Raw genomic sequence first — 24607 nt, 5'->3', positions numbered from 1 at the left:
TACGACTTAACGCATCTACGTTAGAATTTTGCACCCCAGGTTTATATCGTATCTCATAATCATATTCTTCAAGTTGTATTCGCCAACGTGCTAACTTCGATAATGGATTTTTTAAGTTGAAAAGCCACGTCAAAGGGCGATGATCACTAAGTATTATAAATTTCCTTCCATATAAATATGGTCTAAACTGTTTTATATTACCCCAAAAATTATAGCTAGACATTCTAACTCGTTGTGGAATAATTATTTTCACTTTTTTATTCAACGTCCGTGACGCATAAGAGATTGGTAGTCTTGACCTATTTCTCCCTGAGATAATATTGCCCCTAGTGCTTTTACTAGCGTCCGTATTAATATGAAAGTCTTAGTGAAGTCTGGAATTTAAGTAAGAATTGGTTGACTGATTAAATTTATTCATAAGCTGATTTCAATTTATCGAATGATTTTTGACATTCATCACTCCATAAAAATTTAATGTCTTTCTTTAACCTTTCAGCAGGCGCGTATGCGCATTTTGTACGACAATTATAGATTTATCGACATAACTTTTATCTACGTATCCCGATTAATACTGGGATTTTTCCTATTCCACAATGACGTATATGTTATAAACACTTAATAATTGTTATCTAATTTTACGTATTTTTCAAATTATTATTGATGTATATTTCAGTCAACTCCGTCCGATCGCACGAAATACGTCTCGCGCCTGGTCGTAATAATATTATTTTATAATTTTATAACATATTTTATATTTTTCTTTTTATTTATTTTCGTGTATTGCTTTTTTCGCCTCATTATGGACGATATTGCGCGTATGTTACAAGAATTATCAGACAAAGAAGTAGGAGATAATTTTGAAGATTTTGATAGTGACAGTGATCTTAGTGACGAAAATATTGATTACGATAATTTTGACAGTGATTCGGAACAGAATATTTCGGATGAAGAAGTAGAAGCAATGTACACAGATGAACTATATTATACCGGAAAAGATAAGGTTAGTAAATGGCGTAAAACTGAGTTCACCAAGCACTCAAAAACTAAAAAACATAATATAATAAAAACTTCCTCCGGTCTCACCTCTCATTCTAAAAATATTGAATGTGAAATTGATTCATTCATGAAAATAATCGATTTAGGTATGGTAGACGAAATCGTAAAATATACCAATATGTTTATAAATAATAAAAACAACGTATAATTATTCAAGGGACAGGGACTGCAAGGATATATCTAGAAGTGAACTATTAGCATATTTTGGATTGTTATACCTAATAGGAATCAAAAAAGGACACCATGCGAATGTTTTGGAACTATGGGCCAACGATGGGACAGGAATCGAATTACTAGAGCGGTTATGAGCTACAAACGGTTTTTATTTATACACGTTGTTTACGATTTGATGACCGATCAACTAGAGCTGTTAGGCGTAAATTTGATAAATTGTCAGCTATTCGTTCATTTTTGGATTCTTTTGTAAATAATTCTAGGGCTTCTTATAATATGAGTGAATTTACTACAATAGACGAAATGCTTCATCCATTCCGTGGTCGTTGTCAGTGGATCCAATATATACCAAGCAAACCAGCAAATATGGTATCAAAATGTATGCTTTATGTGACGCAAAATATTTTTACACGTCAAATTTGGAAGTTTATTGTGGTAAACAGCCAGAAGGGCCGTATGATAATTCAAACGCACCAATGGAAATTGTAAAAAGGTTGGTAACGGATATCGAAAAGTCCAATAGGAATCTTACCACTGATAATTACTATACAAGCATTCCTTTAGCCGAGTATTTGATGCAAAAACAAATAACTCTTGTTGGTACACTGAAAAAAAACAAGAGAGAGATTCCTCCTGAGTTTCTTCCCCATAAGAACAAAGCTGTTTCTTCCAGTATATTTGGTTTCCAAAAAGATAAAATGCTCACTTCTTACGTTCCTCGTAAAAATAAAACTGTTATATTACTTTCTACGATGCATGAAAAGGGAAGCCTTGATAATTTTACTAAAAAGCCAGAAATAATCATGGATTATAATAGTACAAAAGGTGGTGTAGATACTGTTGATAAAATGTGTGCTACTTATACTGTGTCTAGAATTACGAAACGTTGGCCTTGTGTGGTTTTCTATAGTCTAATGAATATTGCCGGAATAAACGCTCAAGTTTTATATGCATTTTCAAAGCCGAATGATGCACCGAATCGGCGTAGAATTTTTCTAAAAAATTTGTCTATGAGTCTTATGAAAGAACACCTTATTTCAAGATCGAAAATTAAAACATTACCAATGGATGTAACAGTTTTTTTAAAAAAATACCAAACGGAAAACGTTGTCGAAGATGTACAGGAGCCTCCTAAAAAGCGCGGAGTTTGTCGTTTATGTACGATCGAAAAAAGAGATCATCTGCAACAATGATATGCTATAAATGCAAGTTACACATGTAAGAAGCATTCTAGCAAACATGAAATAATTTGTCAGACATGTAATGACGAAAGTTTATCAGACTAGAATTCGATAAATTATTTATTTTATACTGTGTTACTTTTATTTAGTAAGAAATAGAAAAAAAAATCGTGTTTTATTAACAATTATATTGAAATAAAAAATTATAAAAAAAATATGTATAAATTCATAAAATATTATATAAATAACAATAAAATGTTACAAAAAAATATTTCTATTAAAAGTTATTTATGTATCCTTCATTTTAATTAAATATATATGAAAAGCATTGTGTCGTATAAAGTACGACACGCGCCTCCTCGTGTAATACACAGTAGCGCGCCTGCCAAAAGGTTAAAATAAAAATATATTTTTAATTTTCTTACTTGCTGAACATTTGTGGTTTTTATCATTAATTGGTATTAACTGACTGCAGTGTCTGCACAGCATTCCCTTAAACATTCAACATAAATATACAATTGAATAAATTAGTGTATCCCCTAATAAAATGTAAGTGTTCTAAAATTTAGCTAAATATGATTTTTATAAACAAAACATACTTTGTTCTTAGTCATAAATAATAATATAATAATAAATACAATAAAAATAATTAATTATAATAATATAATGTACTTACTAATATTTTAGACGAATCCAAACTTGATGTTTTTTTTAATTACAGTTTTCAGTTTTTCACCGTCCAAAAATAGGTATATGGAAATCAATTATCAGTTACTTTATCATCTCCTTATCACAATGGTGAGCCGTGTACACGAAAAAAGTTCAGCTATGTCCAACAACACGGTAACATGGTTTATCGTGCGGTAAGAACGTATAAACATTTTGGTATATCAAACGCTTACCATGTATACCAACCAATCACAGCGAAGAATTTTTGTGCACGTACACGCGTACGTGTATAGTGGAAACCCGCCTTTACGAACGTAAATGTTTCGATTTGTTCGTATGTTGGACTAAATTCAAATCAGCTTGAAACTATTCTACTTGACTGTTTTCAAACAATAATCAATAAAAAAAACAATAATCATCCTTAGTTATCATGAATTAAAAATAATTATTTTAAAACATAACTTCTGTAGATAATAAGTTAACAGATAAACAGTCAATGAGAAAAAATGTAGTATTTAATTTTCATTTAAGATAAAATATAATTTAAAAAAATGAAATACATTAAAAACACAATATAATACTTACTGTATATTGTATAACAAACTTTGTTATTAAAATTTGTAAAAAAAATTAATAAAAAATAATAATGTCATACCGTATAAAAATTAAAATATAACATACCTTTTTAAATATCATTAAGTACATTATAAACACAATATAATATATTTTACTGTATAGGTAACAAACTTTGTTATTTAAATATTTAAAAAAAAAAATAATAATAAAACTGTTTAAAAATAAAACAACACGCCTTTTAAACTGCAGTAAATATAATATTATTACCTACCTCTACTTATTTATAATATCAAAATTTCCGTACATTTCTCCACTAGTATTAGGTTGTTGAGATTGGTCAGATGTATAATTATTAATTATATGAGCTAGTATATGGCAAGGGTTGTAGGCGTTGTGGTATAAGATTATGATTTTGATTGTACGCCAAACCAGGGTTGAACTCTGAAGAATATACATTTGAATATTGAGTTTGGATCGGGAGAATTTGAGTAGTGTTTTGATTAATGTTATAAGATGGCGGAGTTGGTTGTAATTGATTAGATCCTAATGATATGTTCCTAAAATACTGTAAAGTCATGAGACGAAAATCTGTTTTTTGCTCATAGTTAAGACGTTTATAATTGGGTAATAAGGGAAATAAAAATGCCTTATCAGGATCAGATGTGACATCTTCCTCGGAAGTAGATAAATTTTTTAATGATTCTCTTTGAAATTGTGTTATTTTTTGTACCTTGCATTTATTTTGTTTTTTACTTTTTGGAGTAGAATATCTATCAGATTGAGCTGGTATAGTTTCATCATCTATCTCTACCTCGTGTGACGAATCTTCTCCGCTGATATTTTCTCCTTCTCCTTCTTCATGTACATTTTCATCAAAATTACCTGTCGTTCTGTGAGTAAATAGAAAATAATTCGTTTAGTTCTCATTACATTTGAAACAATTCGTAGGCGCTTTGGCGGAACTAGGGAGGGGAAGTAGAGGGAGTTTAGCCTCCCCTGACAAAGATTTAGCACCCCCAGAAAATATACCTTGTTAACTTTTATATTTGTTACATTTTACAATTTTTTATTAAAATATTTTTACAAAATTAACATTTTGTCAAAACATTTTTTTTTAAATTTAATTTAAATTTAAATATAAAAAAAAAAGTCGGCAAGCGGGTACCGCTCTGCTGTACATTAGGGGGTGGGGTGGACCTCGGACAAGGGTAGGTTAAATTTGAATGCAATGATAGGTATCATTGTATACGAAAAACGTTTCTGAACGGAGATGATTTGTCAATCTAGAATATTTAACGTAAGATATAAATATAAACAATTTTATGAATTTTGAACTACAAAATAATTTGCAGTTAATAATCATGATTTTGACGAGATTTTGTCAAAATTTGAACTTCAAATGCTAATAAAAAAAAATTGTGTCTATGTATTCTTATAATTTAATTTTTTTACCGCTATAAGAATAACTTATGAGGAACTTTGTATTAATTTTTCAAATATTTTGACTCCGCCAAAAAAATTTTATCGACACTTAAAAAAAAAAATTCTTAGGAAAATTGAAAATTTCATTTGTCTATAAATAGCTCAAAAAAGTCAAAATATTTTGAAAATCAAATCCCGTAAAGAAAATGCCAATCTAAATAACTGGTGAAATTTTCAAGTATCTACGACTTATACTTTTTGAATAATAACAAATATTTAAAATCGTTTGAGGATAAATCGTTATTTAACGCGGTTTTGTAAAAATTTAAATTTCAAACACTCAACAATTTTTTTTGTCTGAATCCGGTAGAGTTTTTTTACAGATATTTGAAGAAAAATTTATGGAAAACCTTGTACCAAATTTTCAAAACTTAGTTATAAAAGAAAAACTTTTACGATTGTCCAACCACAAAATTACTTGCAAATTTTCGCAATTTTGACATATTTCGTATAAATTCGAACTTTAAGAACTTATAAAAAAAAATTGTGACTAACAATTTCGGATTTTTTTTTATCACTTTAAGAACAACTTATAAAAAATCTTGTATTAAATTTTCAAGATTTTCTGGTCAGCCAAAAAATTTTTATCGTTATTTAAAAAAAAAAATACTTAGAAAAATTGAAAATTTCAATTGTCTATAAATAATTCAAAAAAAAACTCAAAATTCTTTGAAAATTTAACCGTGTACGGAGAACGCTAATATAAACATTTAGTGAAAATTTCAAGTATTTACATCGATTAGTTTTTGAGTTATAGCAAAATAAAAAATTCGATTTTGACGTAAACTAAAAAATCCCGTTTTTCTCTCATTTTTTGGGGGTTTTTCTCGATTCATCTCAAAAATATTGAAAATTTTTAACTTTTGACCCCCCAAAGTACCAACTAGATTCAATTTCCTTTTCAAAGACGGCCTTAAGTCAAAAATCGAAGCATTTTTACTGCTCCAAATGTTGTCGACACAAAAAAAAAAACACATATCATTGTAAAATCAATACATTCATCACTCCGTTCAGAATCTAAAATAATAATAATAATAAATTTAAATATAATTATATTAATATAATCACCTTCTCTTTTTGATTACATGCTGCAGAAATGAGAGTGATTCTGCATATACATATTTTTTTTTTTTTAGCACTTTTTTTTAGTCTCTTATGTGTCTCCATTTGGTTTTCAGGTCTGTCACTACAATTATATTAATTTTTATTGTATATTATTATTATAAATTTATAATCAAATTAGTTTAAATTAAAATTTGGATTTTAACCTATCATATATTATCAGAAATAAAAGTCGCACATATTTCGCATCGTGGGTATTCTTATAATATTTGAACTTATGAAAAAAAAACTGTGCCTATGCATTAGCTATTTTTGCCTAAAAATAGCTTAAAGTACCTAAGCGAAATATTTTGAAAAAATTATTTATGTAAAGAAAATGCTAATTTAAACATCTGGTACATTTTTAATTATTACAAAACTCTAAAATCAGAAATTAGAATCTAAAAGGCTACCAATCAAAATGTATTTATTAATTAATTATTTCGTGTTTCTTAGATATTTATCAACTGGTACATGCTTATCCGCTTTAAAATTTGATTTTTGTGTGGGAAGAAGTACGATTGGAGTGATTGTAAAGGACACATGTATAGTGATATGGTTAACATTGAATTCAAAAGAGATGCCAAAACCGACCACTGAAGATTGGGTGGAAATATCAAATATATTTTATACGAAAACTAATTTTCCAAATTGTCTAAGAGCAATAGACGGAAAACATATAAGGTGTAAAAATCCTAATTGATAGCGCCGGGAACGTTCAATTATAGCGCTTGAGCCCGGCTGCTTTTATAATATTTTACGCGCACAGGTTATAGCTACATGCAATTTATTACTTGTATATTTATATATCTGTATTTAAGTGAATACCGATTGGAAGAAGAGTTGGTGTTGACGAAAAAATATGGTATCCGTGTAGTGAGTAATTAATATAATAAAAAAAGTATATTTTCTATAGGTATATGGTTAAAATATAATATAATAATAATAATTAATTGCCTATGACCGTTAGGACTAACAAATAATTTGTTGAATATTACGGCCCTTCTGGCCCAACACTTAAAAATAATAATAATAATAACTTACAATATGAGTCGGTGCACCGCTGGCCAGCCGCTACCAAATGACTATATACACAAAAATACAATTGTATGGACAAGCGGCTAACATGAGCCATAATTTAGTATAATATAACAAATATAATTTTACTATAACTCGCTATATGGCAGAGATTATAATACCAATAATAATAATATAACAATAATTAAATATAATATATATAACTATTACAGCTCGCTATAAGGCAGAGCTTATAATAATATTAACAATAAAAAAGTAGGTAGGTATTTAAAATTATAAAATTCACTTTTTACACACAATAATTTCGCTAGACGGACGGCGCGCCGATCTACCCGTTGGACATCGGATTTATACTAAATTGCATATACCTAATAACATAATAATTATAATGAAAACGAAATAATATTTTATTAACGAGGCAGGTGAAGCCATATATTGCCTGCCTGTGCATATAATATGCGCGTGTGTATGTATGTGTGTGTGTGAGACCGTTGCGGTGTCCACCATCTCCGTGCGTTAATTTCGTATATCATAATACGATATGATAATATGATTATAATTTTTATTGCATAACACTAACGCTAATTATTTTGTTATACTATATTAAGTTACTTTTTTAATGTTGACGCTCGTGATATTTCGGCGTCAACACTAATGACTCCGGTTCATTATATTTTAATTATAAAAAGTACTTCTCAATCGTTTTGATGGCAGTAGTGGACACCAATTTAAATTTTGTTGTAATCGATGTGGGTTCATATGGTCGTGAAGGGGACTCTAATGTGTTCAAGAAGTGCGCTTTTGGTAAACAATTATATGAAGACAAATTGAACATACCAGAACCAGTTGTTTTACCAAATACAAGTGCCAATCCACAACTGTATGTGTTTATTGGAGATGAAGCGTTTGCTTTACATAAAAATTTACTTAGGCCATACCCTGGACGAAAACTTACTGCTTCCCGAAGAGTGTTCAACTATCGATTATCCAGAGCAAGGCGCAATTAAAACTCTATATGCGCAAAAACTTAGTTTTATAGTTCCAAAAATACAGCTTACTGAGTGATTTTAAAGCAAAAAGTCTTAAATAAAAGTTATAGAAGGCATTTTTTCCTAGAGCAATATAGGAATAGATTTTTGATTTGTGTTTCCAAAGCTGAATATTTCAAGCTAAGAATGTTCGTGTTTTTACATTTTATTTTTAGTCAATTCATTAAAATATTAATATCAATATAAAATTGAGTCATATATTGCCCTAGACAAACTTGCTCTATACAAATTTTAATAGAGGTTTTTTTTTCTCTAAAACCACTCAGAAAACCGTATTCTTGGAACGCGTGAAAACGTTTAGCGCTGGATTTTTTGTCGGTATGGTACCCCAATGTTCCTTTTAATTTTTTTGACTTTGGCTTTCACTTTGATAGCTGATGTTCAACCTAATTGAAATTCGACGTGATCCCCTTGTTAAACCAGATCTTTCTTTCCTTCAAAAAATGTCAGTAGGTTCAACATGAATACTTTTTTTTTTAATTTAGTTTACCAAGCTGAACTAACACTGATGATAACTGAATAGTCGTCTTAACCTTTTCTAATTGAATATTGGTTTTTTTTATTAAATTTGTAGTAGAAATATCTTTGTCTGTACATAATAATTGAATTATAGAATCAAAATTATTTTTTAATCGCGATACTTTAGAATCATAAACAGAATGCATATTTGAATCTTCGTTAACCTCTACGTTTGTCCATGAACAACTTAGTTGAAAATCTGATGTTGATGATTGTGATCCATAGCCAATGTTATTTTCACTATTGTGATTTTCAATTTCGCCTTCTATTTTATCTTTTATATTGTCTTTACACATGTCAGCAAAAAATTACTTCTCAGTGTGATTTCCTAATGCAATGAAAGCTAAATTACATCGATCGTTATAAGATAAATTTGGTGCCGTGGAAATATTAGAAATTTGTTCATGGATCGCGTAATGATGTTTGCAAAAGGTCCCACCTTGGCCATCAATACATTTGCACATATTAATGTCTGCAAACACACTATAAAACACTTCATTTTCAGTTGCTAATTGAACATAAACTCATTATTACTAATTTTATTGACATTTAAATTTTTAGCTTTAGAACGAAATTTTAAGTAACATAATTCGGTTTTTGTTACGTGTTTATTTACAAAAACCGATCAGACGAGTTTAATGGTATCTTTCAAATGTTGTACAAATAAAATCGACTAAAGCACACATATTAAAATCTTTGCATCTTTCTAAAACAACATCTTTGAAAATTCTAATTGAAACTTCTACTATATTATTTGTGTTATTCCCTCTAGTTATTAGTGTTGAACGAAAACATAAACACCATTCTCGATTTCTTATCCATAATTTCCTAAAGTATTCTTGGAAATTTGTATAAATGTCATCTTTATTTAATTTTTTTTTCTCTGTGACACAACTGACTTCATTGGAAGAATACACAACTCGCCAAAACAAATTCATCAAATGTTTACGATAATTTGGATTAATGTTATTTTTACTACTCCATAACCAACACCATACTGCTTGGAGTATATGAAACGTTGCATAAAATTAAAATTGAATTCGGAAACACAATTTTAAAGCCTTTCTTTCTGCCACACTATCATCCGTCATAAAAACTATAGTCTCGCTTTGTCCACCAAATCCAGATGAACCTATTAGTTACTAATATAACTACTAATATATTAGTTCTTTTAGAACTTGAAATGCAAACAAATAGTTCTCTTCGGTTTGATTAGTATGAAGAACGATGTCTAAAGATACACCTCCCACCTTAGATGATCCAAAAAAGAGTGCTACTACCGTGTTTGCCTGATCACTGGATCCACTAGAGTTGACAAAAATTATTTCCTTTGCAAAATCCATAGTATGAGATCTTCTCATAATTGGTGTTATTAAAATGACTATCATTTATTTTTATTTCAATCCCTTGAGCTTCGTAATTTTTAAATTTATTTTTAAGTACTTCGTACATATTTGAAATAGTTCTATCTCCAAAATGAAATTTTCTAGAAAAAAAAAATTATCTAAGTACTCGTCAGTCTGCAATACAATAGTATGGTAATTTATTTCTCCCTTTTAGATTCTTTTTGAAATATTCGTAGGTCGCATTTAAAATACTTATTCGTTTTTGTTTAGTTTTTTTTTTTTCTATAAATATTGATAAAAAATTTTTGGCAGAGTCAAAATACTTGAAAATTTAATACAAAGTTCCTCATAAGTTAGTCTTGGGATACAGACATCCGGCTGAATCCAAACGGCCAACACTCAGATAGCCGACGAGGTCAAAAGGCCGACACCACGAAAAACCGACACTAAAATAAATTAAGTATAAACTATAAATTTTCAATTCGATAACGTAGTGTTGTCTTTTGTTGTCATAATTTTATCAATAACTTATCGAAATTTAACGTTACCTAGTACCTATAGCTTGTAAATATAACTATAATCTACAGTGGGTATTGTAAGTTCATAAATACTGTTTCAGTTGATTCGTTAACCACGTCGCGTCTTTGCATTAATTTTTGTGTCGTTCTTTAATACAATTTATGTATTTGCATTAAATAATTATGGAATATAAAATTGAAATTTTTGGAACAAAATTATTAATTGACAATTTTATCATGATTAAAAACAAAAACCGTTACAATAAATATTATTGGGAATGTGAATAGAGGAAACACACTATACGGCATAATAGTAATAACGAATATTGTAATGCAAGCGCAATACCAATATTTGTTGATGGTAATCATATTGTTAAAGATAATTATTTTTTAAATTACAACCATGGACTAGACCCATGTCGATTGTTGGTGAAGAAAAACATAAAATATATTTTTTCAAAAGCTCTGTCTTCGAGAGATAAACCTTCGCAAATAATATAGGAAGCAACGAGTCGCATCCCCGTCAATTTTCAGCCATACATGTCATCAGTTGGTGCAACGCGAAAAATTATTTCACTGTGTAGAAGACATCAGAAACCACCAGAACCAACAAGTCAAATGGTCAAACAATTTTACTAAAAGAAAGTACTATTGAGGGTTACAAAATATATATTTTTTCTACTGTTGCGTGCCAGTATCAGAGTTGAATCCAAATTGTTATTTTGAATGAAAGTTACAAATAAATAACGAATAATGTTTTTATTACGTATAAACAAAACACTTGTAACTAATACAATAAGTGGCCGAGTGTCGTGAAAGTGCTCAGGTGTTGATAGCTTTGGTACATCTGCCGTTGCTAGTCTTCGGGCTCCCTTATATATTGTGGTGCGTCTCTTGTTTGCGTTGAATCGTAGCCTTCTGGGTGAAACCAGGTTTCCTCGTAGCTGTTGTTGAAAATTCGGACCTGAATTTGAAAATGTGCAATAACATCTCAAATGTATCATTAGTGCACTAACATCAACAACTATGTGCAATAACACTATAATTATTATAATGTAAAGATGCGTTTTCGAAGACTAGGTGACCACACTCATAATTGCATTCTTATTGACCAAATTATTAATAGTCTAAATGAACGTTTCACCGACAATACTTGATCCCTAAAAATAAAAATTTTAAACAAATAGAACGAATGCCAAATACAGCTTTAAAACACTTGGCAAATTTAGCGAACTTAGATCACGGATTACTTTGTTTAGAATTTTTCTTAAGTAAATACAAAATTAAAAATGTCTACAATAGAAAAAACCAAACAAATCTACTGTCAATTTGATACTGATTCAGATACAGATAACGATGAAGATAATATAATATGTTCTAATACAGCATTTTCTTGTGAGTAAGCTTGTACTTTTTATTTATTCATAAATAATTTGAAATATTATTTTTTTTTTTTTTAATTTATGTTTGATTTCAGGTAATAACAGAAACCTCATACATGACACTAACAATTGCCTACCATGTGTATATAAACTGTTATACAATTGAAACATGCATGTCTCAGCTTATACTCAATTATGTGCTTCATATGAATTTTTTCTTACATTGTCAGTTACCGAGGTAAACTGTGAGAGAACTTTCAGCAAACTAAAACTTGTTAAAACCAGACTTAGGGCTAATATGAGTCAAGATAATTTAGAAGCACTTTTAATTATGAGTGTTGAAAAACAATTACTCGATGAAATCAAAATTGAAAATATTATTTATTACCTAAAAGCTAGCTCAACTGTGATGTCAATTATGTTTTCATTGTAAAAAAAATAACATTTGATTTTTATTAAATACATTTTAACATAATATTTTTTCTCAACTTTATTGTTATTAATTTATTATAATGCATAGTATGAATTATGATAACATAAACAAAATTCATTTGAGCCTAATATTGACTATTTGTTGATTAGTATGTTACGGTATTTGCCTTCTAATATAAATAAAATGTTTAGTTACAAGACCTTAGCAATACATTTTATTACAATATAGAAGTGATTTAAGATTTAAAGAAAATATGTATACTTTTTTGAGGGGTGAAGGGGTATGCTCCTTCATATTCAACTTATATTTGGGCTGGTAACCCCGTATTCCCACTGGGCCGGACACTTCCCAGAACGCCTCATTATTTTTTAACAACTAAATCTGGTACAAAAATTCTAAGAACTTGGTTATGTTATTCTTATAACTTAGACTGTGTGTATAGTGAATCATGTTGGCTGTTTGCTGATAGATCTTAAAGTAAATTTAAGTGGGATTGGATATATGGTATTAATGATTGGAATCACTTGTCACAAAGTATTCAAAGACACGAATCATCCATTAAACATGGATGCAGCTAGAGTTTGTTCCATTTGGGTTAAAAATGAAACCCATTGACGCTAGTTTAAAAAAAACAATATAGTGATGAAGCAATGAAATGGAGGAATTTATTGAAAAGGCTGATTAAAATTATGCTTTCTATAACAGCATGAAATTGTGCTTTAAGAGGGAACGAAGGAAGTCTAAAAACGAAGTATGCTACTGAAGGAAACTTTTTAAGAACTGTTCGATTACTCGCAGAGTTTGATCCTTTACTAAATAATATTTTAAATGACAAAAATCAAAATAATAAGTATCTAAGTTGGTCTGTTCAAAATGAGTTGTTAGATATTTTGTCTACCAAGTTACGTCTTTTAATTTGTAATAATATAAGATCTAGTAGTTTCTTTTCTGATATATTAGACTCTACTCAAGACATTACCAAACAAGACCAAGTTAGTCTTGCAATTCGTTATATTTCATTAGATTTTGAAAAAAAAAAAATACAAAGTAAAGAGTCATTTCTTGGTTTTTATTTACTACGCCATCATGGGGCAGAACATTATGTGGAACTTTTACAAAATACATTATTGAGATTGGATTTGAATATTATGAAATGTTGTGGTCAAGGATACGATGGAGCAGCAGCGATGAGTGGTTCAATAATAGGCGTTCAAATACGAATTTGTGATTATTGTGCCCAACGCTACTTTTGTTCATTGCTGTTCCCATAACATAAATTTTGTATTATGTTATGCTGCTAAAAGTACTAGAAAAATACAATCATTTTTTGATACTGTGCAAGACATCTACAACTTTTTTAGCTCAAGTTCACCAAGATGGGCTCAGCTAGCCTTTGGTGAAGAGTACGGGATGAAAATGGATAAAATAACTTTAAAAAAGTGTGCCCTACTCGGTGGGAAGCAAGACATAATGCTTTATTTTCATTAAAACATAGGTTTGTTGATGTTTTGAAAGCTCTTTCTAATATCCAACTTTCATGTTCCAAAAAAGATGAAATAAATATGGCTACAATTTAAAAAAAAAAAAATGGAAAATGCTGAATTTGTAATTATTCCATGTACATGGGAACCCATTCTAAAATCTTTACAAGTGGTGTCAAAGAGTATGCAATCGGTAAACTTAAGTTTGCAAAGAGCATCAACACAATTAGAAAGTGCTATTTCAATTATAGAACAGTTGCGGAATCAATATGACCGAATTGTAGAAGATTCAAAAGAATTATATATAAAGTGAGTAGTATATATTTGTATGTTCTGCACACTTTTAAGCAGAGAGATTTAGTATTTTGGGTTTGGTTAAAATAAAAAAAATAATTATTTATATCTATTATTTTATTAAATATAATGCAACCTTAATTCAAAATTATTTATACTAGTTTTCTCACTTCTCTAGTAAATGGTACATATTCTACAATACGATCATGTATTAATAAACAATAAGCAGTTACACCTGTAAGAGATTCTTCTGATGCCTCAATTTCTAATTAATTTCTAATTGAACATATTCTGATGAAGCTGTAGCTGAATCGTTCTGTTTTGAAGTATCGATAACTATAATTGGAGCATTTGATAGAAAAGTAGAAGAACTTAATATTGGGTTCCTAATATTTTTTTCATAGTATGATTCTTGAAATTATGTATACATATTATATAATAAGGTAAAATTATTTTTAGAAAAATCTAAAGTTAAATTATCATACGGATGAGCTATTGAGTTTAAAAACATTTTTACATTTGTTAGATTACAGTAGGTATATTTTGTATGTTCTATCCAAGTTTTTACACGGTAGCAAGGGGCGAATTCTACATAAATTAGTTTTGTTTACTGTGTACACACACATTGTACATTTTATCAACATGATCACAAATTACACATTTTTTATTTAATTCTTAATAATTTGATATGGTAAATAAATAAAAATTTTGGTTAGGTTAATAATCTTTTTTTATTTTTTAATAGTATACAATAGTCAGTTGTAATTATAATTTACAATTTTCATCAATTATTTTTAATGTATATAATTTACACAAGTTTTCTTACTTCTCTAGTAAAAGGTACATATTCAACTATTTGGTCATGAATTAATAATCAATATGCAGATACACCCGTAAGTGGTTTTGATGCCTCAATCTCCAATTGCACATCTACTGATGAGGCTGTACCTGAATCGTTCTATTTAGAAGTATCAATAACTATTATGGGAGCATTTTCTAGGAAAGTTTAAGGACTCAACAGCGCATAACGTATTTTTTTTTCGTAGTAGGATTCTTGAAATGATGTATACATATCATACAATATCGAAAAATTGTTTTTATTAAAATCTAAATTTAAATTATCATAAGGATAGGCTATTAAATTTAGAAATACTTTCACGTTTGTTAGGTGTAGTGATCTCTCACTATCGTTTATAAATGAGTGCTTGACGTCTGCAGTTGGACCAGTTTGGCCGGAAAGGATTAGGTTTTTAAAAGTGAGACAAGACACAATGTTAAATAGAAATGTTTATTAAAGTTAAAGTTAAACTTGTTAATAAAATTACATATAAATTTGAGGACAGCACGTTAAGTAACTGCCCGAGAAAATAGTTAATCTAAAATTTGGTCATGGACTGTGTCTATGTAGATATAAACTAAATCTAATTCTAAGACGGACAGAGACCCGTAATTATATGGTTCTCTGTACCCCCTGGTTGTACATGATAGAGACTAGGAGATGGACAAAAAGGTGAGTCAGTGATTGTTGTTATTGTAGCTGCGAAAAGTGGTTTTACACCTAAAAGTTAATTAACCCTGGGTTAGACTTGTTGTTGTGCTACTACGCCAAGGCGTGCGCATTTGTAATTTATGCGTACGGCTTGCTTGTCAAATCAACTTCTTAAATCGAAAGGTTGTTTGTGATTGTCTTTCCCATACGCCTTGATTCTTAGAAATCGCCAGCAAAATTAATTACATATGGCTAAGAGTTCGATAATAAAGTATTTACATGCGAAGGTCATGTAAATTAATAAAAATAGACAAAAATAGTGAAACGACACCGTCGGTTTACTACATTCCTCCCCTCAAAGCTGGAAGTCCCTGACTTTCCTCAATTGAAACCGTAAAGTTGTAATTTTGCATAGTGGGCCTCCGGGCTATTTCTTGCTGTAAGTGGAAATTCGATTACGTCTTCGTTTCGATGTGTTGTTGCTGGTAGATTAAGTTCTTCACTTTCTTCTTGAACGTGTTCTGGAAGTTTGTTTTTGCCTTTTTTCGTTAATTTCGTTTTTATGTCGTTTATTATTATCAGCATCATTATCATAACAACAAAACTTATGGTCATGTATAATGCATAGTTAAATAGTTGTTGTATGTCTTGGATTTCTTCGATTTTTGTGTTGATTTTGTTTTGACTCTCTAATTGCTTTTTTGAGTTAGATACTAAGTGTAAGTCGTCCATGTTATTTGTTTTCACATGATAGTCCTCCATTAAATCATTTGTCTCTATGCGTGGTGAATATTGGTTATGATCTATTATTGGTTTTGGATTAAAATCCGAGTATTCAGATTTGTAATCAACTTTTCCTGGTAATAATATGTCTCTAGTGGCGTAACCTTTGCAGGTTTCATTTAAGTGTGTTATTCCTACTCCCTTGAGTGTGTGGCTGGTTGATTCATTGTCTTCATCACAAGTAACGAATAATACGTCATAGTTGGTTACGTATATCCATTCATTTTTGAATCTTTTTTTATGAAAGATAGTTGTACCGATTTGAACATGCATTACTTCACAACTGTGTAGAACCTTGGGTGGATCTTGCAATAGTAATACTTCGCATGTGGGTCTAATGTTACGAGGATGTAAAGGATTACTTTCAGGACATATTAGGAAGTCTCTATCGTGTTTACAATGAGTATAGTAAAATTCGTCATAAGTTGCATAATGTTCTTTAGACTTACTTATAGCTTGATACTTATTAATAGGTTTTATATAAACACAATCATTACCAATACATACTGGTACAGGTATAAAATTATATAAAATAAACTCGTTTTGATAAATTAAAGGTAAAGAAATAATAAAGACTAGGTTGTCGTTAGCATAATAAATAGCAATATCTGAGAGTTTCACCAGTTCATGAATGTTAGTTATGTCTAAGTCAGTGGGTAAATCTGTTCCCCCTGGTAATGATACTTTAATATCTTTGACATGTTCTAATAACTCCTATTTTTGCTTGGTGTATTATTTCTAATAAAGTATTTGTTTCTAATATGTGCTTTGTAATTAATAAATTAACTTGTATAAGATGTTTTGTTAAGTAGTTTTTAATCTGTTGTTCCTTTGTAATATTTGTTAATTCGTTCATGGCTAATGACATGTTAAAATATTTGTTTGTTCCTATACCATGGTTTAGTTGCACTTCTTTAATTTGTTCTTTAATCAATTTAGATTGTGATGTATTTTGAACTACTCATATATTAAAGTTAAATTTCTTTATGCATTCCAAGTTACATATTCCGTAAATTAACCTAGCTGCTTTTGTTGAAAATTTAAGAAGAGCATTACGTTTAATAATTACTTGTCCTATATAATCTAAGACTTGTGTCTTTTTACGTTGTAAATCGTTAATTATATCGTCAACTACAACAAGTAGACCGTTACAGTTAAAATTATTGTTTGCTGGATTATCGGCACATATTACTTTTGTTTTTTCAATCATAGTGTCTGTTGGTATTCAATGTAGCATGTTCCGTTCGTTTCATTTTGTTATAATAATAAATACATATTATGTTATCGTTTTCGTGTGCACGTAACGGTGCGTTCCACAGTTGCAGCCTTCGTCGGCTGACGCTTATCAGGCGTTAGTGTGCGACCGGCCAGCTGTGGAATCATTATCAATGTTTTCTTATTATTCGGTTATGTTCAAAACTTTAAGTTTTTCTTCTAGTCATGCTTTCAGTGTCACAAAGTTTCTAATTTTTCCATTGTTTATTGTTTAGTGTGGTGACACTGAAAGACCGTTCTTTTGAGTTTTTTCGTTCTCCCGTCCGTTATATGTAAATTCGTTCACTTTACTTTTGTCCGCTGTCCACTGTCCAGCAAGCCGTGCCATATTGTTTTCTTGTTCCTGCTGCAGCTGTCAAACCACGTTTTTCTTGTGTTTTGTGATTTCTTCTGTCTGGTAAATATCGTTCGCGCATTTATTGCCAATCATTTAATTGTTTTTCCCCTAGTTTAGGGTGGTCATTGATTACCAGCAAAAGACTGTGTTTCTCGTGGTTTGTTGAGTTGTGTGTCCGCTGTAGCAATGTGTATTGTGATTGTTCTTCGTGTTGAAGTTAGCGGCGTTCTTGAGTGTGTGCGGAATCAATCCTGTAGGTACTTTTTATTGTATTTAAATTGATTATTATACGGATCCCGGCACCTCAAGACGTCATAACCCCAAGGGTATGTGGTGCACCATATTACATCATATTATATTATAAACTAGTCATCTGATCGACGGGTCATTTATTATTATTATTATTATTATTTAGTATACTATTTTTGTATGAATTTATATTATTAAAATTGACTGATATTACTAATCTGCGATATATTTTGTAAACTATAATTTAATACATCTGTTGGACCAAGTGGTCAATTTATTATTATTATACAAAATTTAAGTAATTCTAATTACAACCATTGCCTTTTTATTATTATTCATGGGACGGTAGAGCAATAAGTTGTATATTCTCCCGGCCGCTAAGGCCCATTAATCTATATTGTTAAAGCCGAAGGCGAGCCAACAGTGTCTATGTAATAAAACAGTTCGTTATATTTAGTGAGACTAATATATGCAGTAAGGTTCCATTGAGAAGTTATAAGTATCAACGGTCCTCGATTTTCGTAGTAGATACCGGAATGTTAAGTTAAATGTTCGTCTGTGAATCCTAATGTTCCTGACGTGAACGGTATCGTTAGAATTATTAGTCTGAAAGTTGTTTATTAAATTAATAAATCTGGTTGCTTAGTTACTATATCGTTAAAGTAAACTATTATGAAGTAATTAACTATATATCGTCGGTGGAAAGGAAAAAGGGCGTAAGCGACATTTTTAACGAAAATCGGTTTTTTGCATTAATGCGTAAACGACATAATTCTACATCGATTGTACTCACCCGATTATCGATATCATAATTATTGACGAAGTTATGATCGATAATTAAATAATCAATAGTTGGAGGCTTAAACGCCATCTATCAAATTAAGGCGTAATAGTGCCAATAAACGGGCGTAAGCGCCAACTATTTTTTTTTTTTATAACGGGCGTAAGCGACAAAAAATTAAAAATGGACGTAACCACCACGGATGTTTATAATATTGATATAATGGGTTATTATCAATTTAATTTTATTGTATTATTGATATCTGATAACTATTTTAATTGCCACGAGTTTTTAGTTATTGTGTTTACGCTAAAATCGTGTCAAACGTTAATTATATTTATTATTTGATGGTATTCGATTTCAATAGAATATTTGGTATGTATTTTTATTTTTGTTACAATCTATTAACATTATAATCATAAGTATGTTCACGAGTGGTGTGAGGTGCACAAGTGCAAAACGTGTGTAACTTAATGTGAACACGTTTTTAATCCTTAATTTTTTTAATATTTGTCATCTTTTTAATTACCTACCACTTCTTTTTTATTTTTATGAAATTACGGCATTTTTTCATATATGTAGTATAATACTATAATTGGAACACGTTTATTTTATATTAATTAAATTAATTATTTTGTAATAAAATAATTCAATTGCAACTGACTTTTTTTTTTATATACTTTTAGTCTCGTAAAAATGACATCTAGGAGTAAAAGATTAGTAAATGGAGCTATGACAGCGTGTCAGGTGGAAAAACGTAAGTAGTATAAATATGGGGCGTCTGGCTCCATTTTTCAGCGGAGATGAAAAAAGTTTGAGGGGGTATGGTCCCCTTGCAGTGTAAGAAATTCCCGCTGTAAAATGGAGTCAGACGCCCCATGGTTTTTCTGAAAAAAACCTAGGTAAGTAATTCTCCCTTCCACACGTTATTTGATTTGATTTCACATGTATTTCAATTTTTTTTAATATAATCAGTTTAGTATATAACTATACATGCACAAGTAATATACTTAGTTTATAAATATGCGTTGAAACGATCATATCTGTGTAAATAGCATCTGTGTTTCACGTTTATTTCAGTTATTACATTTATTTCTATTCGTGTTTAATTTAAAACATTTAGTTTGTTACTAGCGGTTGAACAATTAAGTCGTGTTATATTTTTTTATTATTTCTCTGATAAATTAGCTTATTGATTTGTTTTTTTAAGTATTTATCTTGATATACATCTTAATTAAGTCTTGTTATATTTTTTTATTATTTCTCTGGTAAATTAGCTTATTGATTTGTTTTTTTAAGTATTTATCTTGATATACATCTTAATTAAGTCTTGTTATATTTTTTTATTATTTCTCTGGTAAATTAGCTTATTGATTTTTTTTTAAAGTATTTATCTTAAGCTTTATTGTAACCATGAATTTACAGAAATTTTCCAACGATTTTCCATCTTTAGTTTATTTAGTAAGAAATAATTCATATCCAGTACATTCAGATTATACCACATTTATGTCAAGATTAAAAACATATAACTCATATCCATCTACTTCATGTCAAAATAAATATTCGTTAGCTGAATCTGGTTTAAAATATACCGGTGTAGGTGATATAGTTGAATGTTTTTTCTGTGGACTTGTCTTACAAAAATGGTCAAACGATGATATACCATGGGTCGAACACGCAAAATGGAATCCTAAATGTATATTTGTATTACTATGTAAAGGAAATGAATTTATAGAAAATGTAAAAAACGAATATGTAAAAGCTAGCCATGTTTGTGATTGTAAGTCTAAATCAAATGATATTACTTGTTAGTTTACTTTGATGTTTCTTATTACTTTTATAATTTATTTGTATTTCAAAATAAATATTGAATTAATCAACTTAAATGTGTTAATATTTGATTTTATACCTCGTGAACTTGTTGTCAAGTAAGATAACGCGTCTAATTATAATTAAATATATTAGATTTAAAAAAATTGCAGTTTCGGGTTCGACAGATCAGGTAAGTAATTCTCCCTTCCACACGTTATTTGATTTGATTTCACGTTCACTTCAATTTTTTTTAATGTGATCAGTTTAGTATATAACCATACATGTACAAGTAATACACTTAGTTTATAAATATGTGTTGTAACGATCATATATGTGTAAATAACATCTGTGTTTTACGTTTATTTCAGTTATTACATTTATTTCTATTCGTTTTTAAAAATTATCATCAGAAATCGTCTATATCAAAAAGATCACGTCGTCATACAATATGAATCCATCAATTGTTGTTGCAAAATCAATATTCAGTATTAGACCTTTTAACAAGAAAAGTGTAACGGTTGGATTTTTGGTTAATAAAACGATTTCTGTTATTGTAATACTAGAATGTAATGTTACTAAAAAATTGTTAACCTTCGATTTACTTCAGTGGTGTACACTAATGTGTGATAGCAATTATAGTTCAATAACTAATAATCTACATACTAATTGTAAACGTGTGAAAATAACTGATAACATATATTATTCAGTCAATTTAAATCAGTTAACTATTAAATTGCATGTTAATGATCATTTTATTACCTTATCATATACTGATTTACATCGTTTAAAACAATTACAACAATGTATCGATTCACATATTGTAGAAAAGCAGAAAAAGTTGGTTTCATATCAGTCAACTTTTGATACCGTATATTCATTAATTAGAGCAGACATCAATATTCTACCATCATCTTGTCAGCGAAATGATTTTACTAATCAGTATATTCAAAATTTTGACTTTAGCATGTGTTGTATACAGAACGATGATTCTTGTTTTATATATGAAATACTTCAATTCCACAATAATTCACTATCAGATATGATATTATATGATATAATGTCGATTTAAAATAAAATTTGTATTGAACTTTATACCATTATAATTGTTATAATTACTCTAAGAATTGATTTCAATATTATAGTAAAAGAATAAGATTAATTATTTTATCAATTTTAATAATTTTATTAAATATCATAATTTATAGGTACTACCAATAAAAAATTTTTACAAAATAATATATTTGCATTTTTTATTTTTTACTGTTTTTCACAATCTTCCGTTTCGGATCCGATGAACATCGATTTAAATTGTGCGAATTAGTTCATTTATTTTTATTGATATTTCGTTGTCAGCAGGAAAGGTGTGCTAGTGTACAACTTTACACTAGCTTCAGAATGTTTCCATCTATTATAAAAAATCATTATTTAATAATATTCGTAATATGTTTTTATTTAATCATGTTATAGTTAAATATCAACGATAAAATCCTCAATCTTATTATTTTAATTAGAATTTAATAATTTATTTGTGTTGAATAATAATAGGTAACGGTCAAATTAAAAAAATAATCTGGTGATCAATAAATGATTGTATCGCTGTTGTTTAACTATAGTTCATCATTTAATCATTGGTTTTTTTTATTATGGTTTTTACCTTTCAAGTGACGGAATGTCCTTTATAACACTAGTTTTATAATGTTGAATGACGTAGTAGTCATCGCATTTTGGCGCTACTGGACACCGAATCGTATACGTGTAATTTCCTTCCGTCAATGTTATTGAGTTAGAAACGTTATCTTCAATATTTCCTTTCGAAATTACACTAGCTAAGGCATCCTTGTACGTCTCTATTGATTCTGTTCGCTGCTATACATTCATATATATTTATATTAAAAATGAAATGTGTGTGTGTGTGTGTGTGTGTGTGTGTGTGTGTGTGTGTGTGTGTGTGTGTTATTAAAAAAATAATACAATACAAATTATTACCTTTCCAGCCTTAGTCATTTTAACTTTTGGTTCAGTATCATTTTTTCTTTTTTTATTCTGCATTTTTACCGGTTTTAAAGAAGATGATAGTGTTGATAGCATACTACTTTCATTCTATTATTTAATAATAATATATTAATATCATACACCACATACATAAACAAATAGGTATAGGTACTTACATCATCATTTGAAGAGCTTTCGCCTGCAGATACATTAGTATAGTACGACATATATTTTTTATATATATTAAATATACCTTAAATAAAAATGATAATCAGTATAAGTTTAATTTTTAATATAACAGATTGTTTAAAAACACATTTACCTGATCAAATTGTGTTACTTGGTTTGTTATCGACTTGTAGCAAACGGATATATTACGGTATGAAACGACGAAACATAAAATTTATAGACAATGTTGAGATTTAACACTAACTATAATCAATGTCTACTGATCACTTATATACAGATTTGTAAGGTTGTGGTATCATATGGTGTGATCATAGTTTTACCTAATCTATAAAATAACTGTGGTAGCGTTGTAATATGGCGTGATCATAGTTTTACCTATTCTATAAAAAAATTACTGTAGTCAAAGTTTAATATAGCGTGATCATATTTTTACCTAATCTATAAAAATATCTGTGATCAAAGTGAAATATGGCGTGATCACATATCACACCACTAGATCAGACTATAAATCTGGTTCATAATCATTCAATGTTTTTAGACTTATAGTCATTTACAAAGTGCTCTTGAGTAGGTTATAGTCTATTATCCTCAGTCTTTCAGTACTTGTGTAAGTCGCTGACTTTATTACAACACTATCATCAAGCAAGGTTTTTGATATTAGTTAAGTTTTATTAATAATTAATCTAAATTAAATACAATATTAATTTGAAGAAACAGTTTGATTCTTAATTCATTTTTAATTGATAAACTAAAACCTACTTATTCAACGCAACAACATGGACCGAGGTATTCATCAAACTATGCAGCAAAACAATAAGTAAGATAAAATACAATATAATTAATTATAAATAAATATGTTTTAATAATTTACAAAATGTCAGTGAAATAAAAAAATCAGATGAATAATGAAATATTTAAAATATAAATTAATACATACGTATAATATGAAAATATAAATAAAATGAATAAAATATAAAAAAATAAAATTGGTTGAATTCAAATTCAATATTTAATATATATTAATATATATATATATATAATATATTATATAATAAAAGTTAATAAATATGACTTATTAAAGTAGGGCATAGTAAAACACGACGATCAAATTAAAAAATATATGATTAAAATCAAAATTGAAAATTATTATTTTATTTGAATATTGTTAATATCATTATAGATTAATTAAGCTGCATGGTGAATCTGCTAGTCTTAGTGAATAAATATAAAAGATATGATTGTTTTTTATTTTTTTATATATTTTTTAAAAAATAATAAGTTATGTGACTATAAAATATTTATATTATTGATTATAAAAAAAATATGTTTTAATATTTTTCAAAATTTCAGTGAAATAAAAATCAGATGAATAATGAAATATTTAATATCAAATAAATTCAT

General features: G+C 28.9%; 4 protein-coding genes and 1 pseudogene across 4 annotated transcripts; 4 read left to right on the top strand and 1 right to left on the bottom strand.

The window, feature by feature from the left end:
• The first annotated feature begins 1607 nt into the window (after positions 1-1607).
• Positions 1608-2423, top strand: LOC126553107 (piggyBac transposable element-derived protein 4-like). Its single transcript, XM_050208289.1, has one exon. It carries the CDS (start codon positions 1608-1610, stop codon positions 2421-2423), a length of 816 nt encoding a protein of 271 aa, XP_050064246.1.
• A 783-nt stretch (positions 2424-3206) lies between these two features.
• Positions 3207-8284, top strand: LOC126553106 (uncharacterized). Its single transcript, XM_050208288.1, has 3 exons — positions 3207-3274; positions 6696-6934; positions 7929-8284. Exons 1-3 carry the CDS (start codon positions 3207-3209, stop codon positions 8282-8284), a joined length of 663 nt encoding a protein of 220 aa, XP_050064245.1.
• Positions 8285-10072: 1788 nt separating this feature from the next.
• On the top strand, positions 10073-15868 carry LOC126553105 (uncharacterized; annotated as a pseudogene).
• Positions 15869-20595: 4727 nt separating this feature from the next.
• Positions 20596-21549, top strand: LOC126553097 (death-associated inhibitor of apoptosis 2-like). Its single transcript, XM_050208280.1, has 2 exons — positions 20596-20993; positions 21394-21549. Exons 1-2 carry the CDS (start codon positions 20627-20629, stop codon positions 21420-21422), a joined length of 396 nt encoding a protein of 131 aa, XP_050064237.1. The 5' UTR covers positions 20596-20626; the 3' UTR covers positions 21423-21549.
• An 808-nt stretch (positions 21550-22357) lies between these two features.
• Positions 22358-23950, bottom strand: LOC126553104 (uncharacterized). The gene is made up of 5 exons (XM_050208287.1): positions 23340-23950; positions 23194-23270; positions 23012-23125; positions 22680-22891; positions 22358-22430 (listed from the first exon to the last, which is right to left on the bottom strand). Exons 2-5 carry the CDS (start codon positions 23242-23244, stop codon positions 22358-22360), a joined length of 450 nt encoding a protein of 149 aa, XP_050064244.1. The 5' UTR covers positions 23245-23270; positions 23340-23950.
• Between the last annotated feature and the right edge of the window lie 657 nt (positions 23951-24607).

The sequence above is a fragment of the Aphis gossypii genome, unplaced genomic scaffold, assembly GCF_020184175.1.
Source record: "Aphis gossypii isolate Hap1 unplaced genomic scaffold, ASM2018417v2 Contig00068_ERROPOS71606+, whole genome shotgun sequence".
In the NCBI taxonomy this organism is placed as follows: Eukaryota; Metazoa; Arthropoda; class Insecta; order Hemiptera; family Aphididae; genus Aphis; species Aphis gossypii.
This window is presented reverse-complemented; position numbering and strand designations above follow the sequence as displayed.

Bases quoted from the DNA above. Each gene is read 5' to 3' on its own strand.
- LOC126553107 (XM_050208289.1), top strand. From the start codon at position 1,608: ATGTATGCTTTATGTGACGCAAAATATTTTTACACGTCAAATTTGGAA.
- LOC126553106 (XM_050208288.1), top strand. From the start codon at position 3,207: ATGGTGAGCCGTGTACACGAAAAAAGTTCAGCTATGTCCAACAACACG. The intron at 3,275-6,695 runs GTAAGAACGTAT...CGTGTTTCTTAG, and splicing joins GTAACATGGTTTATCGTGCG to ATATTTATCAACTGGTACAT. The intron at 6,935-7,928 runs CTAATTGATAGC...TCGGCGTCAACA, and splicing joins ACATATAAGGTGTAAAAATC to CTAATGACTCCGGTTCATTA.
- LOC126553097 (XM_050208280.1), top strand. From the start codon at position 20,627: ATGAATTTACAGAAATTTTCCAACGATTTTCCATCTTTAGTTTATTTA. The intron at 20,994-21,393 runs GTAAGTCTAAAT...CGTTTATTTCAG, and splicing joins AGCTAGCCATGTTTGTGATT to TTATTACATTTATTTCTATT.
- LOC126553104 (XM_050208287.1), bottom strand. From the start codon at position 23,244: ATGTCGTACTATACTAATGTATCTGCAGGCGAAAGCTCTTCAAATGAT. The intron at 23,126-23,193 runs GTAAGTACCTAT...ATTAAATAATAG, and splicing joins AAAGCTCTTCAAATGATGAT to AATGAAAGTAGTATGCTATC. The intron at 22,431-22,679 runs GTAAAAACCATA...TTTTTATAATAG, and splicing joins GACATTCCGTCACTTGAAAG to ATGGAAACATTCTGAAGCTA.